The 19,670-nt window shown below is 47.6% G+C and overlaps 2 protein-coding genes across 4 annotated transcripts in view; one reads left to right on the forward strand and one right to left on the reverse strand.

Moving 5' to 3' along the window:
- LOC123775032 (transmembrane protein 62) overlaps positions 1–19,670 on the forward strand; it is a 197,772-nt gene that overhangs the window by 73,850 nt on the left and 104,252 nt on the right. The window lies entirely within an intron of this gene.
- Positions 1–19,670, reverse strand: part of Tsp (Thrombospondin) — a 110,410-nt gene that overhangs the window by 68,180 nt on the left and 22,560 nt on the right. For all 3 annotated transcript variants that reach the window (XM_045769785.2, XM_045769784.2, XM_045769783.2), the window contains exon 2: positions 12,045–12,224. In XM_045769785.2, coding sequence (XP_045625741.2) covers positions 12,045–12,224 — 180 coding nt within the window. The remainder of the gene's footprint in view (positions 1–12,044; positions 12,225–19,670) is intronic.

A 19,670-nucleotide genomic window follows, 5' to 3' on the forward strand; every position in this document is an offset into this window, starting at 1 on the left:
ACCAGTGTTGACAGGAGAGATAATGACCAGTGTTGACAGGGCGATAATGACCAGTGTTGACAGAGAGATAATGATAAATTATCTGATAATACATTACCATTATTTTCCGTTTCTGTATAACATATATATATATATATATGTCGTATATATAACATAATATATATATTGGGAGCCGGTCGGCCGAGCGGACAGCACACTGGACTTGTGATCCCGTGGTCCCGGGTTCGATCCCGGGCGCCGGCGAGAAACAATAGGCAAAAGTTTCTTTCACCCTATGCCCCTGTTACCTAGCAGTAAAATAGGTACCTGGGTGTTAGTCAGCTGTCACGGGCTGCTTCCTGGGGGTGGAGGTCTGGTCGAGGACCGGGCCGCAGGGACACTAAAGCCCCGAAATCATCTCAAGATAACTCAAGATATATATATATATATATATATATATATATATATATATATATATATATATATATATATATCCATATATATATATATATATATATATATATATATATATATATATATATATATATATATCCATATATATATATATATATATATATATATATATATATATATATATATATATATATATATATATCCATATATATATTATATATATATCCCACATCTCTTCCAACAGGTCACTTGTCCCAGTCCATAAGGCCGTAATTGCTCCACGCTTACGGGGGAGCGACACCCGTCTCTGCAAGACACTCGGCGTCTTTAATAAACCCACAGAGTAGAGGTGTCGGTTACTGAAGGAGCGAGTTAATAAGAACATATAACTTGTATTACTCAAGAGCCAGGCAGGCAGCGGAGGGCGGAACCTCAACACACTCTTGTTGAAGTACGAGTCTTCTCCTCATATATATACTGTTCACGTGCGCTCTAAGGTTAGACATTACAATATTTGTTGAGATGTGACGTCCCGTTGTGGCAAATTATGAGAAGCTTGTCACCACAACTGTCCGCATGCATTTCTTTACTGTCATTGACTTGGAAATAATGCGGAGTCCGTGTATTTTCTCCAGAATTACCAGTCCCCGTGGTGTAGTGGTAAGACACTCGTCTGGCGTTTCGCGAGCGGTTTGTTCTGGGTTCGTATCCTGGCCGGGGAGGATTTACTGGGCGTCTATCCTTAACTGTATATAGCCTCTGTTTACCCAATAGTGAAATGGGTACCTGGTTGTTAAACGACTTGACGGGTCGTATTCCAGGGAACATAGGTACTAAGGACTTGCTTCGAATATAAGAACTCTTCAGAATATAAATAAACAATTAAAGAATAAAGATTATTTTGTTACTCTCAGAGATGCACTGCTTGTATGACTTTCTGGCTTATCTCATGGCCATGGACCCTACCGTGAACTACATCACCTTACATCACTAACCGTGATGTAACTTAACACCGTGATAGAGTTAACACTGTGAACTCTGTAACTAGTACAACACAAGTTACATAGCCTATATAACATTGAGAGGTCACATGTTGTGAGGTCTGGCGTAGTGTAGGCTCAAACCGCGGCAAAAACGTTTTCTGTTGTCATTTCCCTTCCTCGGTCTAATATATCTTATATCATTTAAATTTCATCTGTGTTTTCTTGACCTTGATAAGTACATCAGGACTTGTGTTTCAATGGGTTATTGTTGCATGTTGCATACTAGGCCTAGTGTGGATGTTGAATACACTAATTTGTGATGACACATTGGTAGGACCACTATGTAACAAGGGAAATTCTCTCTCTCTCTCTCTCTCTCTCTCTCTCTCTCTCTCTCTCTCTCTCTCTCTCTCTCTCTCTCTCTCTCTCTCTCTCTCTCACTCTCACTCTCACTCTCACTCTCACCCTTGCATAATTCTTCTCCCCTCCTTGAAATGTAGGGGTCAGGTGGTTGACCTCGCCCTCCGTTAGTTACGAGATCAGTCTGGGGGTCAGTCTACGAGATCACTTGTCAAACAGCTTTAATTAAAAGATTCTTAGAATGCCGAGTGTGATGCACGAGGTTAACCAGACCGCCCTACATGCCATATCCTCTTATAGTTCCCAACAAATTAACACCCACAAGCTGATATCAGCTGTGGCAGTTTTGGGCGAAAATATATCCGAGTATGGGGGTGACAGGGGGGTCATCACAGCCAGGTGGGTGACGGGGGGTCATCACAGCCAGGTGGGTGACAGGGGGGGTCATCACAGCCAGGGGGGGTCATCACAGCCAGGTGGGTGACAGGGGGTCATCACAGCCAGGGGGGTGACGGGGGGTCATCACAGCCAGGTGGGTGACAGGGGGGTCATCACAGCCAGGTGGGTGACAGGGGGGTCATCACAGCCAGGTGGGTGACAGGGGGGTCATCACAGCCAGGTGGGTGACGGGGGGTCATCACAGCCAGGTGGGTGACGGGGGGTCATCACAGCCAGGTGGGTGACAGGGGGGTCATCACAGCCAGGTGGGTGACAGGGGGGTCATCACAGCCAGGTGGGTGACAGGGGGTCATCACAGCCAAGTGGGTGACAGGGGGTCATCACAGCCAGGTGGGTGACAGGGGGTCATCACAGCCAGGTGGGTGACAGGGGGGTCATCACAGCCAGGTGGGTGACAGGGGGGTCATCACAGCCAAGTGGGTGACAGAGGGTCATCACAGCCAGATGGGTGACAGGGGGGTCATCACAGCCAGGTGGGTGACGGGGGGTCATCACAGCCAGATGGGTGACAGGGGGGGTCATCACAGCCAGGTGGGTGACAGGGGGGTCATCACAGCCAGGTGGATGACAGAGGGTCATCACAGCCAGATGGGTGACAGGGGGGTCATCACAGCCAGGTGGGTGACAGGGGGGTCATCACAGCCAGGTGGGTGACAGGGGGTCATCACAGCCAGGTGGGTGACAGGGGGTCATCACAGCCAGGTGGGTGACAGGGGGTCATCACAGCCAGGTGGGTGACAGGGGGTCATCACAGCCAGGTGGGTGACGGGGGGTCATCACAGCCAGGTGGGTGACGGGGGGTCATCACAGCCAGATGGGTGACAGGGGGGGTCATCACAGCCAGGTGGGTGACAGGGGGGTACATCACAGCCAGGTGGGTGACAGAGGGTCATCACAGCCAGATGGGTGACAGGGGGGTCATCACAGCCAGGTGGGTGACGGGGGGTCATCACAGCCAGATGGGTGACAGGGGGGGGTCATCACAGCCAGGTGGGTGACAGGGGGGTCATCACAGCCAGGTGGGTGACAGAGGGTCATCACAGCCAGATGGGTGACAGGGGGGTCATCACAGCCAGGTGGGTGACGGGGGGTCATCACAGCCAGGTGGGTGACAGGGGGTCATCACAGCCAGGTGGGTGACAGGGGGGTCATCACAGCCAGATGGGTGACAGAGGGTCATCACAGCCAGATGGGTGACAGGTTGTCATCACAGCCAGGTGGGTGACAAGGGGTCACCAGCTGTGAGAGGCCGGGGTCAAAGATAATGTATGATATCTCTGACGTATTTTCCATGTCTAAATTATTTACCATTTTGCCAGTGTAGGTGACTTGGGAATTTTTGGTGAATATCATAATTTCGATAAAATATAATCTTGTTAAACTGCCATCTTTATGTGTCACTTGGTTCCTCCTTGTCATCTCCCGTGGCTGGCATACAAAGACGTTGAACCTCCTTGTGTGAACCTCCCAAATTCTCCAACATTGTAACAGACTGTGTAAGGAAATATACTTGTGAGCACCAGTGGGTACAGCTACAGTGGTACAGTGGTCTCAGGGAGGGGGTCACAATGGTGAACAGGTGTTTCAACTGCTAGTACGGTCAATGATCACCAGTAGGCCGAGATCAACACTAGTTGTGTGAATGGAACAGCAAAAATTGTAACAGAACAGCATATAGTAATTTCAGCTAAATAAACAGACGAAGGAATACAATTTTCTTAAGTTTATACAAGGCAGATATCAGCAGTTACACAAGTTAGGCATTTATCATTAATTTTTGATGATAGCAAGTAATAGGTTGACATTTACCACTAGTAGGCGAGGCGAGCCAATTACCAGCAGCAATGACCATCATTGATGTAACTCTATATACAGTCAGGAGTCATATGATGCCTGTAGACAAGGGAGGGCGGCACTGTACATGACTCTGGCTACGTGCAATCATGGCTTGCATCATTAATTAGTACAAACTCTGAAGTGTTGAGGTGTTTGTGTACTTGGCTCTATACTCTACTTGGGCTTGCTCGGCCCAGTTCTTCCTCCATTATCACAGCGGGAAGGGGTTATATAGGTAGTAGGCAGCCATCAGTCTCAGGAGACTATGGAGTTGCGCTCTGGTTGTCGGTCTGGAGTGGCCTTTCCAGGGCGCAAAGCCAGGGTAGGTTGATACGGAGGAGAAGCTGTTACCCATGCAGCAGGTAACTGATGCATGGGTAACAGCTGCGTGCGCTACCTTCACTTGGTGGGGAACGGGTAATGTAGGTGGTGAACGGGTCTTGTAGGTGGGGAACGGGTATAGGTTCTTACTTAAATCTTTGAATAAGTTAGATATTTAGTCACTGTACATCCTCTCAAGTGTACTCTATATATATTAAACTCAGAACTGTAATGCCAGTCCTGACCTTAAACGCTTCCTACAAGGTTGTAACAGAACTCATGGGCACCACACCAGAAACAAATATATATTTGATATTCCAAGAGCGCGACTTAACCAAACTAGAAACGCTAGGCAAATGAAGGGTTCCAAAATGTGAAATGACCTTCCCAATCACGTCACAAACCAGTTTAAAAACTATCTCTTTCAACCAATTTAAGATAAAAACTAAGTACTTCCTAATCAACTCCATACAACCTACCTGACCTAAATGTCAACCTAAGTCTTGCTATTATCAAACACTAATGATTATGCAAGGCGATGAGTCACAATAACGTGGCTAAAGTAAGTTGACCAGACCATACACTAGAAGGTGAAGGGACGACGACGTTTCGGTCCATCCAGGACCATTCTCAAGTCGATTGGCCGAAACGCTGTGTGTATTAGTGATTTTAGGCCTAGCATTCTCAAGACAATCGACTTGAGAATGGTCTAGGACGGACCGAAACGTCGTCGTCCCTTCACCTTCTAGTGTGGTCAACTAATGATTAACTTGTATAAGTGCTGATATCTGCCTTGTATAAACGTCAATTCTAGTTCGTCTGTTTATTTAGTTAAAATTACTATCTTCTGTTGTAATTACTGCTGTTCCATTCAACATGTAATTATTGTCATTCTTTGTTTTTTGGTCTACTTCAAGTCATGCTTTTGATCTCAATTAATCTTAAGTCTTAGATTTAAGATTTTTTTCCCCGCCACATCTTGGCCGAAACGCTGTGTGTGTATTAGTGATTTTAGGCCTAGTGTATACCAGCTGTGTCTTGACACCCAGCATTCTGCTTGCATTTTGTATGTACCTTTACCTAAATAAACTGCTCATTTATTTTATTTAGGTGATGGACGGGTAGTCTAGGTGGTGGATGGGTACTGTAGGTGGTGTAGTAGTAGTCTAGGTGGTGCATGGGTATTGCAAATGGTAAATGGGTATATTGTGCAGGCGAAGAAAAGTAGTCCTGTACTTCTCAGTTCTTTGGAACCTGCAAAATGGCAACGCCGCATTTGTTGTTGTTGTTGTGGTCGCAGTAGTGGGTTAGATCATGAATGACCAGGCGCTTTGTAACGCCGGCTCTCATTGGTCGAAACACCACCCACAGGTTTACATAATTCACTACCACTGAAAGGTGAATACAACAGCGCAGTGAATGCAAATGGATATGAGTAGATTACTGAAGAAGGGAGATGACTCTACTTTTGTGCTTAAGAGTTTAATGACCTTTTATGTAAATTATGTAACGTATGATAATTTTATGTACTCATCTAATTGTGCTTGCGGGGGTTGAGCTCTGACTCTTTGGTCCCACCTCTCAACTGTCAATCAACTGTTTCTACTACTACTTTTTTTTTCCTCCACACCACACACACCCCAGGAAGCAGCCCGTGACAGCTGACTAAGTCCCAGGTACCTATTTACTGCTAGGTAACAGGGGCATAGGGTGAAAGAAACTCTGTCCATTGTTTCTCGCCGGCGCCCGGGATCGAACCCGGGACCACAGGATCACATGTACCACAGCGTACTGTCCGCTCGGCCACCGGCTCCCTCTTAATGTGTTGATGGGTGTGTGTGTGTGTGTGTGTGTGTGTGTGTGTGTGTGTGTGTGTGTGTGTGTGTGTGTGTGTGTGTGTGTGTGTGTGTGTGTGTGTGTGTGTGTACTCACCTAGTTGTACTCACCTAGTTGTGTCTGCAGGATCGAGCATTGACTCTTGGATCCCGCCTTTCGAGCATCGGTTGTTTACAGCAATGACTCCTGTCCTATTTCCCTATCATACCTGGTTTTAAAATTATGAATAGTATTTGCTTCCACAACCTGTTCCTGAAGTGCATTCCATTTCCCCACTACTCTCACGCTAAAAGAAAACTTCCTAACATCTCTGTGACTCATCTGAGTTTCAAGCTTCCATCCATGTCCTCTCGTTCTGTTAGTATTCCGTGTGAACATTTCGTCTATGTCCACTCTGTCAATTCCTCTGAGTATCTTATACGTTCCTATCATGTCCCCCCTCTCCCTTCTTCTTTCTAGTGTCGTAAGGCACAGTTCCCTCAGGCGCTCTTCATACCCCATCCCTCGTAGCTCTGGGACGAGTCTCGTTGCAAACCTCTGAACCTTTTCCAGTTTCATTATATGCTTCTTCAGATGGGGACTCCATGATGAGGCGGCATACTCTAAGACTGGCCTTACGTAGGCAGTGTAAAGCGCCCTAAATGCCTCCTTACTTAGGTTTCTGAATGATGTTCTAACTTTTGCCAGTGTAGAGTACGCTGCTGTCGTTATCCTATTTATATGTGCCTCAGGAGATAGATTAGGTGTTACGTCCACCCCCAGGTCTCTTTCACGCGTCGTTACAGGTAGGCTGTTCCCCTTCATTGTGTACTGTCCCTTTGGTCTCCTATCTCCTAGTCCCATTTCCATAACTTTACATTTGCTCGTGTTGAATTCTAGTAGCCATTTCTCTGACCATCTCTGCAATCTGTTCAGGTCCTCTTGGAGGATCCTGCAATCCTCATCTGTCACAACTCTTCTCATCAACTTTGCATCATCCGCAAACATCGACATGTAGGACTCTACGCCTGTAAACATGTCGTTAACATATACAAGAAATAGAATTGGTCCCAGCACCGATCCTTGTGGTACTCCACTTGTTACTGTTCGCCAGTCCGACTTCTCGCCCCTTACCGTAACTCTTTGGCTCCTTCCTGTTAGGTAGTTCCTTATCCATTCTAGGACCTTTCCCCCCACCCCCGCCTGCCTCTCGAGCTTGAACAGCAGTCTCATGTGCGGTACTGTATCAAAGGCTTTTTGGCAGTCCAGAAATATGCAGTCTGCCCAACCATCTCTGTCCTGTCTTATCTTCGTTATTTTATCATAGAATTCCAGAAGGTTTGTTAGGCACGATTTCCCTGTCCAGAACCCATGTTGATGTTTGTTCACAAACCTAATGTTCTCCAGGTGTGCAACCAGTCGTAGCCTAATTATTCTTTCCAGTATTTTACAGGGGATGCTTGTCAGTGATACAGGTCTATAGTTAAGTGCCTCCTCCCTATCTCCTTTCTTGAAGATCGGCACGACATTTGCCTTCTTCCAGCAACTGGGCAATTCTCCTGACATAAGTGACTCATTAAAGATCATTGCCAGAGGCACGCTGAGGGCCTGTGCTGCTTCTTTTAGTATCCACGGTGATACTTTGTCTGGTCCAACTGCTTTAGTTGCATCTAGAGTTGTCAACTGTTTCATTACTTCCTCTGCTGTCATCTCTATATCTGATAGTCTTTCATCTAGGGTAACCCCTTCCAACAATGGGAAGTGTGTGTGTGTGTGTGTGTGTGTGTGTGTGTGTGTGTGTGTGTGTGTGTGTGTGTGTGTGTGTGTGTGTGTGTGTGTGTGTGTGTGTGTCCCTTCCCGGCTGTGTACTAGTGAATAAACGCGACATTCCGGTCCCCAAATGTTACTAGTTGTGTAGGCTGAGGGAAGACCATGTGTGGGTGTTACCCCCAACACCCGTCACCCCCAACACCCAACTCCCCCAACACCCGTCACCTCCAACACCCGTCACCCCCAACTCCCCCAACACCCCCGCACTTAACACCGGCCACATGCCTAAAGTTGTCAGTGTGGCCGGTCCAGCCACACCATATTAGTAGTGGTCCACCCAGCCTAAGATGTTCCGCCCAGACCCGGAGACAAAGAGGTTTTGGGGTGGGGTCTCCTTCACCAGGGGGCAGAGAGGGAATGGGGTCTCCTTCACCAGGGGGCAGAGAGGGAATGGGGTCTCCTTCACCAGGGGACAGAGAGGGAATGGGGTCTCCTTCACCAGGGGACAGAGAGGGAATGGGGTCTCCTTCACCAGGGGACAGAGAGGGAATGGGGTCTCCTTCACCAGGGGACAGAGAGGGAATGGGGTCTCCTTCACCAGGGGACAGAGAGGGAATGGGGTCTCCTTCACCAGGGGACAGAGAGGGAATGGGGTCTCCTTCACCAGGGGACAGAGAGGGAATGGGGTCTCCTTCACCAGGGGACAGAGAGGGAATGGGGTCTCCTTCACCAGGGGACAGAGAGGGAATGGGGTCTCCTTCACCAGGGGACAGAGAGGGAATGGGGTCTCCTTCACCAGGGGACAGAGAGGGAATGGGGTCTCCTTCACCAGGGGACAGAGAGGGAATGGGGTCTCCTTCACCAGGGGACAGAGAGGGAATGGGGTCTCCTTCACCAGGGGACAGAGAGGGAATGGGGTCTCCCTCAGGTACTGCAGGTACCTGCAATGGACGACCCCATAGTGCAGGTACCTAGCTACTGTAGGCGGACCCCTACTGAGGATAACTACCGTGGGCGGGTCGCTACTGTGGGGTAACGACCGTGGGCGGGTCGCTACTGTGGAGTAACTACCGTGGGCGGGTCGCTACTGTGGGGTAACTACCGTGGGCGGGTCGCTACTGTGGGGTAACGACCGTGGGCGGGTCGCTACTGTGGGGTAACGACCGTGGGCGGGTCGCTACTGTGGAGTAACTACCGTGGGCGGGTCGCTACTGTGGAGTAACTACCGTGGGCGGGTCGCTACTGTGGAGTAACTACCGTGGGCGGGTCGCTACTGTGGAGTAACTACCGTGGGCGGGTCGCTACTGTGGAGTAACTACCGTGGGCGGGTCGCTACTGTGGGGTAACTACCGTGGGCGGGTCGCTACTGTGGAGTAACTACCGTGGGCGGGTCGCTACTGTGGGGTAACTACCGTGGGCGGGTCGCTACTGTGGGGTAACGACCGTGGGCGGGTCGCTACTGTGGGGTAACGACCGTGGGCGGGTCGCTACTGTGGAGTAACTACCGTGGGCGGGTCGCTACTGTGGGGTAACTACCGTGGGCGGGTCGCTACTGTGGGGTAACTACCGTGGGCGGGTCGCTACTGTGGGGTAACGACCGTGGGCGGGTCGCTACTGTGGAGTAACTACCGTGGATGCGTCGCTACTGTGAATAGCCACCGTGGGCAAGGTTAGGGCACGCGGTGAGACACGAGGATCAACCCAACGTTAGGGGTATCAATGCCCGGTGTGGTCACAGGTAATGAAATATTTCTTATCCGAGCTTAAAACCACCGAGAGAATAATGACGGTGGTTGAACACAATGTGTGTGAGTACAGTGATTACACTGTAAACTAATTCACTCTAATTATTGCCATGTACGCACACTACTGGTAGATTCACACACCCACACACACTCACATACACACATACAGAGGGAGCCTCGCGGCTGAGTGGGCAGCGCTCTGGGGTTGTAGTCCGAAGGGCCCGGGTTCAATCCCCGGCAGAGGCAGAAACAAATGGACAGAGTTTCTTTCAACCTGATGCCCTGGGAAGTACCTGGCAGTTAGACAGCTGCTACGGGCTGCTTCCTGGGTGTGTGTGTGTGTGTGCGCGCGCGTGTGTAAGAGAAATATATGTAGTAGACATAATAGAGGAAAAATAAATTGGTTAGAAAAGCGGGGTACAAGAGCTAATAGCTCGATTCTGCAGATACAAATAGTAAAGACACAGACACACACACATACACAGTTTCAAATGTACATATGACAGAGCCCAGTAGGCTCAGGAATCTGTACACCAGTTGACTGACAGTTGAGAGGCGGGACCAAAGAGCCAAAGCTCAACCCCCGCAAGCACAAATAGGTGAGTACACATACACACGGCCTGGACAAACTGGAGGAATAGCCTAGAAAATGGCTACTAAAGTTCAACTCAGGAAAGTGTAAAGTAATGAAATTAGGCGAAGGGAGCAGAAGGCTAAACACAAGGTACCATCTGGGAGGTGAAATCCTGAAAGAGACAATTAGAGGGAAAGACCTGGGGTTGATATCATATCGAACCTTTCCCTACAAGCCCACATCAAAAGGATATCATCAGCGGAATATGCTAATTGGCCAACATAAGAACTGCTTTTAGAAACTTGTGTAAGGAAACATTCAGGACCTTGCATACTACTTATGTCAGACCAATCCTGCAGTATGCAGCTCCAGCCTGAAGTTCATACCACAGTTAAACACAAGACAAAGTTAGAGAAGATTCAGAGGTATGCCACCAGACTAGTCCCAGAACTGAAAGGTATGAGCTACGAGGAAAGGCTAAGGAAGCTAAACCTCACGTCCCTGGAAGACTGAAAGACTGAGGGGAGACATGATAACCACCTACAAAATTCTCAGGGGAATTGACAGGATGGACAAAGACTAACTATTTAGCACGGGTGAAACACGAATAAGGGGCCACAGGGGGAACTTAGTACCCAAATGAGCCACAGAGACGTTAGAAAGAATTTTGTCAGTGTCAGAGTTGTTAATAAATGAAATACATTAGGCAGTGATGTGGTGGAGGCTGACTCAATACACTGTTTCAAATGTAGATATGATAGAGCCCAGTAGGCTCAGGAATCTGTACACCAGTTGATTGACAGTTGAGAGGCGGGACCAAAGAGCCAAAACTCAAACCCCGCAAGCACAACTAGGTGAACACACACACACACACACACACACACACACACACACACACACACACACACACACACACACACACACAAAATAAACTGGGTGGTAACGTTGAGATGAAATTTGGAAAGTTTCGTCCGTATATGGCTAGTACAAGATGGAGACGCCCAGTGGAACGTTAGTCCTCCCATGTCTCCCTCCCACGCCCTCCCATACCTCCCTCCCACGCCTCCCTCCCACGCCAGACAGCAGACGGCCAGGTAAGACGATGAACAGAAACAGGAAACATATGATCGCCTTACCTTGTAGGAAGTTTCATAATAAAAACAAAAAACAAAAACAATTAAGTTTAAGTCAACTGCTTAAATGTGACAGCCGAGAAATTCCGGGTCTAAAATCCCAGGGCAGGAGAGAAGCGTATGGGCAACTTTTCTCTCTTCACCTGATGCACCTGTTCACCCGGACAGTTATTAGCCTAGAGGGCCCCTGGCTTCCTGTCCCCGACTGTGGGGAATGACACGGGAGTACATATATGGGGTGGTATATAGGGGAGAACATATATGGGTAGTATATAGCGGGGTACATATATGGGGTGGTATATAGGGGAGAACATATATGAGTAGTATATATGGGAGTATACATGTAGTAGAGTACATGTAGGGAAGAATATATATACTCAAGTACATGTAAGGGAGTACATTTAGGGGCATACATATATGGGGGAGTACATGAAGTGGAGTATATGTAGGGATGAACACATACTCAAGTGCGTATAGCTAGGGAAATACATGTAGAGGAAGACATATAGAGAAGTACATGTATACAATGACATGCAAAAGAGTTCAAGTAGAAGAGTACATATATGGCACAACATGTAAGGTAGTACATATAAGGCAGTACATGCAAGGGAGTACATGTAAAGAAGTACATGTAAGGGAGAGTACAGGTACTCACCATGAGAACGGGCTCTGTCGAGGCTGATGGCAAAGCGCGTGTGGTCAGGGAAGGCCAGAGAGAGGATGAGGTGGTGAGGGGAGGGACTGGAGCCCCCCGATCTCCTAGGGGGCGCCACCCCCTGGAAGCTCAGCACCAGGGTCTTCTCCTGCAGTCCTGACCGCGTCGACGAGGTCAACCCTGCGTCAGAAAAGGAACAACATCTCATCAACTCAACAAGAATAAAAGAAGAATTTCTTCTTCTGACATAAAAGAAGAATTTTAAGAAGATGTTTGTTAAGTAAAATTCATGACGTTTCGAGTACTTCTCTTATTCATCATAAGATCTAAAATACAAACGATATATTAAAACAAGCAGCAAAACAAAAGACTCATATTGGACAGGAACACCTATTAAAAGATTAAAGGCAAAGCGACAATATTAACAAAACAAAATACCAATTTAAACTTACAAGAAGTGATAGAACAAAGTTATATTTGATAATTATAATGTGGATACTAAAATCTAATTCAAAATTATAATAATAACAGCAAACTTACAGAAAACTTATATAAAAACAAACAATTTAAAACACTAATAGATTAGCAGTTAAAACACCTTGTAAGACACATAAATATTTCTCAAAACTGATCACCAAAATTTATATTATATATCCTAATTTAAATACAACAGTACAAAATGTCAATACGCTCGAAACGAGTATCCAAAGACACAAATCAGGAGAAACTAAAATAAACAATAAAATAAGTCAACACGGACTATAAATGAAAACAGAAGGCCCACTGTGAATTATACAGTGGACAATTGAGTAGCTGAACCGTTAATATTTAGCAGAGGCCGCAGCTCCCTGATATATAAGGATTCCATTATTCTCAAAACCGACTGGCCATTCATGCAAGTGTCATAAAATGTTAAAATTGGATTCCACCAGAGCATAATATTCCGCGGAATATCATTTAGGACTGAATTTAACTTAAAAATAGACAGAATATATGTTTGTCTAGCACCAGACACTTGGAGCTAACCTCGTTGAGCTTTGCAGGGTGACTGTTTGGTGGTACGTGACTGCCATGGGAGGGTCGGGGTCAACCTCATTTTCCCCTCTTAAGGAGGTATTGGCTCCCATCATGACCTCCCCCCCCCCCCAAATGGTTATGTGGACAAAGTTGTTATTTTAGTAATTTATTTTCGGTGGACAGCATAATGGATTTATTGTTATGTTTCACAGCTCCACACACAGGGAAGTTTATTATTATGTGAGTTAATTAATTTAGAATTAGTCCATTCAATGCTGAATTGTTTGTTTGAAATTAAACTCAAGTATTTGGTCAATTGAGTTGACCGATTATAATTCTCAAATCATTTAACCCTCGAAGGCCCAGAATTTTGGCAGTTGCTCTACATGTATTTATATTGACACTGGGCTAAATATTATTTGTGAATTATAAATTAATGAATTATGGTTTACCTACAATTACTAAGTGAACAATTGAATGAGAGATGTGGGCTAGGGTGCGCCGTCCCGTAGTGGACAGTCACCTCCCCTTACATGGCTGGTGGGAGCTGTAGCCTCGTCTTCTCGCCCGCCACCTGCCGCTATGAAGTAGGGGGTAGAAATAGCCTAAGCTACTCTATCCCTTTGAGATGTATTTATTGCTTATCTCAATAAACATACTTGAACTTGAACCTGCCGCTAGTTTCACCATTAGGCTCACAATATCAGTTTATAATTAAGAGGATTTGTAACCCATAGTCTTTACATTTAAATTGAGTTTGGAATGAGATGACAGACACTACGGTGTGGATTTTCATGCGTTGTAACCGGGCCATACTAATGACTCTTAACCCTCTAATGGCTCATGTTATGCTGTCCAGAACAATATATTCATAACGGAGTTAGAGGTTAGTTTATTGTCTTAAGCGTGGGGCCTGACGGCTGAGTGGACTGCGCTAGGGATTCATAGTCCTAAGGTTCCTGGTTCTATCCTCGGTGGAGGCGAGAACATATGGGTAGAGTTTCTTTCACCCTGAGGCCCCTATTCACCTAGCAGTAAATAGGTACCTGGAAGTTAGACAGCTGCTACGGGCTGCTTCCTGGGGGTGTGTAACAAAAAAGGAGGCCTGGTCGAGGACCGGGCCGCGGGGACGACAAGCCCCGAAATCATCTCAAGATAACCTCAAGAAGCGTGGGTCGGTGTTGATCTATGTTGACCATGGAGGTGTATAGAACAACCGTAAACCAACAAGCGAAGCGTATATCTAGGGCGTAGATCATCAACAGTGTGAGCGTCAGTACACTGTGAGCAGCCAGGAGCTGGTGTCATGGCGGCGGCCTCCTGCACCACCTCCAGTAGGAGAGCCTCTTTCATTGTTATTTAATTATACGGAGCACAAGCTGTTTTTTAGTGAATGTGGATCAACAATGTGGATTTAGTTTAGTTTTTTAAGAACTGGATAATTTATTCTAACTGTATACTCTAAAATATAATTAGAGATGAATTCAGTCTGAATTGTTTACTATGGTGAGGTGTGACCCACTTGCCTAAGGGCGGCATAGACTAATTAACTACATAATTGTTGCATCAATATGATAATTCGACAAACTGAGGTCAGGTGGAAATTATTTCCCACACCCCCATGAAGTTAGAGGAGGTAAAAGGTGGAGTATCGAATCCAAGGAGTTTTACCATCTGTTTGACAGAATTCATATCAAGTTGGGTTACCTGTATCAGGTGGCTACAGGTGACGGATCTCCCAATCCTGAGCACTCCGGGTGCAAACTCTGTGAGCAGGACCTCGGAAACAAGCATTTTCAGAGCAGAGATGTGTGCGATATCTGTAGCCCTTGCCAGCTGCTGTTTTATTTAATGTAGAAACACCCTTTTGTTATGATGGTGGACACTTCCAGTGCCCTCGTGGCTCTGAATCTGTTCACCCTTCCCATCTACATGTGCTTAGCTGTGACCGGACACCAGGATATCTATGCTCACATCCCGGCCCAGAGGTCAAACTTTCCTCGTCATATTCTGGCCAGTGAAGCTGTTTGCCAGGGTTCCCTACCTGCAGGGCCTCGTGATTATCATTACAAGTGACAGGATGAACAACCCAGCGGGTTTTCTTCCTATTGGGGAGTGTTGTACATGCTGCTATGGCGGTATGTCCACCTACAGGATGAGTGGCGCTGCCCAATAAACTCGCCCCTCGGGGCAAAAATTTAAATTTTAATTAAATATAGCCATCTGAACTTGGCGTTGACTTTTGATAATGACTTCCCTTGAATATCAGTGAAGTCACGAGGACTAGAGGGACTGTAGCCTGTAACCTCCTCCGTCTCCCTGGTCCTTATAACCAAGCGGCCCCGTAACCTTAATCCTTAACTTGGCACCCCTCTCACAGAGTAAGGGTAGAGGAGGAGGAGGAGAGGGAGAGTCAGCTGAGGTGTGTCAGACTAATGTGTCTTCCGGGAAGCTTAGAGTTTGCTTGTTCTCGCTTACAGTTACCCGACGCTAAGAATTACAAACACCATCACTTAAACACCACACGATGAAATGGCGGGAAAAGAGCTGGAGAGGTGAAGAGAACACAAACAGACGAGAGAAAGAGGAGAGAGAGAGAGAAAGAGGAGAGAGAGAGAGAGAGAGAGAGAGAAAAGGGATCTTGTGATAATTCTAACCTGACGCATCGAGAACAGACAATGGGCGGCCTTGTACTCGCTGGTGACACAGCGTCACCAGCAAGAGATCGATGTTTCAGACACCAATTACGATGGTGCTTTGGCCTGAACTACTTCATTATTGTTGGTGATGCTTGAAGAGCATTTATTGGCGCCCCCTCCCCTTCCCCCCGAAGTCTTCACTAGTCTCTATACCCATAGCGATGGACATTCAATAATGTTGTGACCCATCTTCAATTGTGATCCAGACCTGTAGCCTCCAGACCTGTAGCCCCCAGACCTGTAGCCCCAGACCTGTAGCCTCCAGACCTGTAGCCCCCAGACCTGTAGCCCCCAGACCTGTAGCCCCAGACCTGTAGCCTCCAGACCTGTAGCCCCCAGACCTGTAGCCCCAAGACCTGTAGCCCCAGACCTGTAGCCTCCAGACCTGAAGCCCCCAGACCTGTAGCCCCAAGACCTGTATCCACCAGACCTGTAGCCCCAGACCTGTAGCCTCCAGACCTGTAGCCCCCAGACCTGTAGCCCCAAGACCTGTATCCACCAGACCTGTAGCCCCAGACCTGTAGCCTCCAGACCTATAGCCCCCAGACCTGTAGCCCCAGACCTGTATCCACCAGACCTGTAGCCCCAGACCTGTAGCCCCCAGACCTGTAGCCCCCAGACCTGTAGCCCCAGACCTGTAGCCTCCAGACCTGTAGCCCCCAGACCTATAGCCCCCAGACCTGTATCCACCAGACCTGTATCCACCAGACCTGTAGCCCCAGACCTGTAGCCCCCAGACCTGTAGCCCCAGACCTGTAGCCTCCAGACCTGTAGCCTCCAGACCTGTAGCCCCCAGACCTGTTGCCTCCAGACCTGTAGCCTCCAGACCTGTAGCCCCCAGACCTGTTGACTCCAGACCTGTATCCACCAGACCTGTAGCCCCAAACCTGTAGCCCCAGACCTGTAGCCCCCAGATCTGTGTCACAGGGTCAACGGTACATATTCTTTAGGACAACTTCGATGGAATTGAACTGTAGCAGCTGTCTAACTCCCATGGAACCTAGTTACTACTAGGCGAACAGGTGCATCAGATGAAAAGAAACTGCTCATTTGTTTCTGCTTCGGCCGTGAATCCAATCCGGGGGATTTTTGGACTATGACTCCTGAGCGCTGTCCGCTCGGCCGCGAGTATGAGTGACGGAGAGAGTGTACGTGAGCGTTCACTTAACAAAAACTTAACTGGGGTCCCTGGCACTAATTACCTTACCACAGTGGGAAGAGCTGGAGAGAGGAAGCGAAGCCACTGTTGACGGCACTGCTCCGCCGACCCCACCTTTACACAAATACCAAGCCAGGAATGTCAGGCCTAAGCATTTAGCTTTATGATATAGGGGAGAGGACGCGAAAGGTGGAGGCAGCGTGGGGGTGAGGGGGAATATCAAGCTGATCTTTCAAGCAATAGGTGGCGGTGTGTTCGCGCGCGCACCAGCCGTGGGAGGATAATAGGATCGCCCACATGTTTGTATGACCTTCTGCCTGGCATATTTCAACGGTTCATACGTCCTTGACACACATGTGGAGCACCTTCCAAGATGATCTAACATCTTCGGCCGGATGCGTGAGCATCTTTCTAGTTTAGTTCATTTATTATGCACCCCCCCCCAATACTCTTCCTGTGGGCGCTACTGGAAAGGGTTACAGACACACATTGGGACTGAACCATAAAATTCATTTAGATAAGTAAGTTACAGTCGCGATGAGCTACTTACAAAATTTAATGTATAGTGTTACATCAACAGCAGGTTTGAGACCGACCACCAATACTGTCTCTAAATTATGCAACAATTTACATAATTTACATATGTGGTGACCTAGTGTCAATATATATATATATATAATATATATATATAATATATATATAATATATATATATAATATATATATATATATAATATATATATATATATATGCTTATCCTGCACCCCCCCATAACCAGTGGGCAGCGGAGAAAAGGTTACATTTACTGCCTACAGTTACCAAACTGGGGATATTTGGCTAAAATTTCTGATAGTAGATTCCTTTGAATTAAATATTTACACGTATTTTCGCACTCCATGACATAGTGACGGAGGGCGTGCGGATAATTTTGTTGACACAGTTTACATTTGATTTACATTACTTACAATTAATGTATCAAGCTTGGAGACTTGTACACATTTGAGGGCAAGAAGCAAGACAAATAGTTGTGTGTGAAGGGTAGAGGCCCACTTGTTTATACGGACTCCCAACTCAAAATATAACCATCACCCATTGTCAGGACAACTACATTTCCAGCTGCCCCCGTGGGGCGGTGTAGGGAACCATCACTGTATATGGTTTGAGAGAGATATTCTGTGGACAGAATATTAATATGGCTTAAGGCGTTGAGCTTTGTCTCAAGACGAAGTTTGGGCTGATCTTTAATTTGTTTCTTGAGTGGAATGGGAAAGATTAAAATTGGAAAGGGGGTAATCACCCACGGTGCAGGAAAGTGCCATTGTTGTCTCTTGGTACAAATTATATATCTGAATAGTCTGAATGTACTTGTTTGGTCAGAGGCTATAACTTGGGACCCGCCCTACCAGTTGTAAGGTCATTTAATGCAATGCCTCCCGACGCTCCTGCTTCTTGCATTAGCTACTGTTACCTCTCCTCCTCCAGTGTCCCCCCTTGTCGTGGTGAGGGGTTCACGTACGACTCCCTGGCGCCGGGGAGGGTTGCCTTGGCCCCGCTCTCCGGGTGTTATATATGCTAAGGTACACTTGTAGGGATCTTGTTCGGGTCAACGGATCTCCCGCTGAAGGGGGCCCGCCTTTGGTGGATGGTTGGGTGTCCTGGCTGGGGCGAAAGGAAGAAAGTCTTTGCACTAGTGTGGGAGAATGTAAAAGGCAGTAGGACTCCTCTGTTAAAAAGGGTGAGCACCGTTGGGGACGACGCTCGCCTTCCTGCACTGGCCAGCGCTCGGCCTCCCTGGCTGCCCTGGTAGGTGGGATCCCTTGGCTTCGAGACCCAGACTTATGAAATTAATGCTGTATGGACACCGAACTGACTTACACAGGCTGGAGGGGTGGGCGACCAGGCCCCCCCCCCCGTGTCGGCCGGTAATGGAAGATCGGGCACCTGGGCACCGTAGGGCCCCAGACCAGGGGCTTCTTTGTTGACTCTCCTGACTGAACCTCTGCAATCCCCCTCCCACTGCCATGGCTGGGTTGAGCCCCAAGCTCCGGTGGTGACCACCTCGTCGCCTGGGGTGGCTCTCTTCTTGTGACAATGGCGCTGGTTAACTCCCCTCATACAGTGGGGGGGGGGGGGGGACTTAGCGCCGTACCTCCCGCGCTCGAAGGTGCGGGAGGTACCTTATTCCTCCCAACGCGTCTACGTTCCAGGATTTGTTTGGTCCTGCCAAGTGGACTAAGTATTTTGATCTTTCTCACACTGAATCGTACACGCCCTGATGATTTACACATCCATAAACACGTGGTTGTATCAGTTAATACCCCAGGTCACTTAACTCTCCCCCCCTCTCCCCCAGGCACTGGCACACGTGTAGTTGCCGCCCCTTCTTAGGAGGCAGCGGACCGGCCGGCATCGTTGTCCTGCAGTGGTAGGACCTCAATTCGGGCCTCCAAAAAATGCCAGTTTAAATGCCAGCATTGGCACCGTTATTTTCCCGCACCATGTGGCAACTGGAGATAGAGAGCTATACGACTGCCATGAGGATATTACATATATTCTCGAGGCTCAAGGCTATGCTACCCTCCAGACTGATAGAGGCTGCCGACGACAACGACCCCCCTTGTGGTGGTCGTGGTCAGCCTCTTAGGGTAGCCAAAATAAGTTAGTTTTTGATGGTAGGTCCCTTCCGCCCTTCCGTCCAATTCCTTTCCAATTAAAACAAGATGCAAGAGCACTAGTCAGAGGAATACAAGCC

The sequence above is a fragment of the Procambarus clarkii genome, chromosome 92 (genome assembly GCF_040958095.1).
Source record: "Procambarus clarkii isolate CNS0578487 chromosome 92, FALCON_Pclarkii_2.0, whole genome shotgun sequence".
Taxonomy (NCBI): domain Eukaryota; kingdom Metazoa; phylum Arthropoda; class Malacostraca; order Decapoda; family Cambaridae; genus Procambarus; species Procambarus clarkii.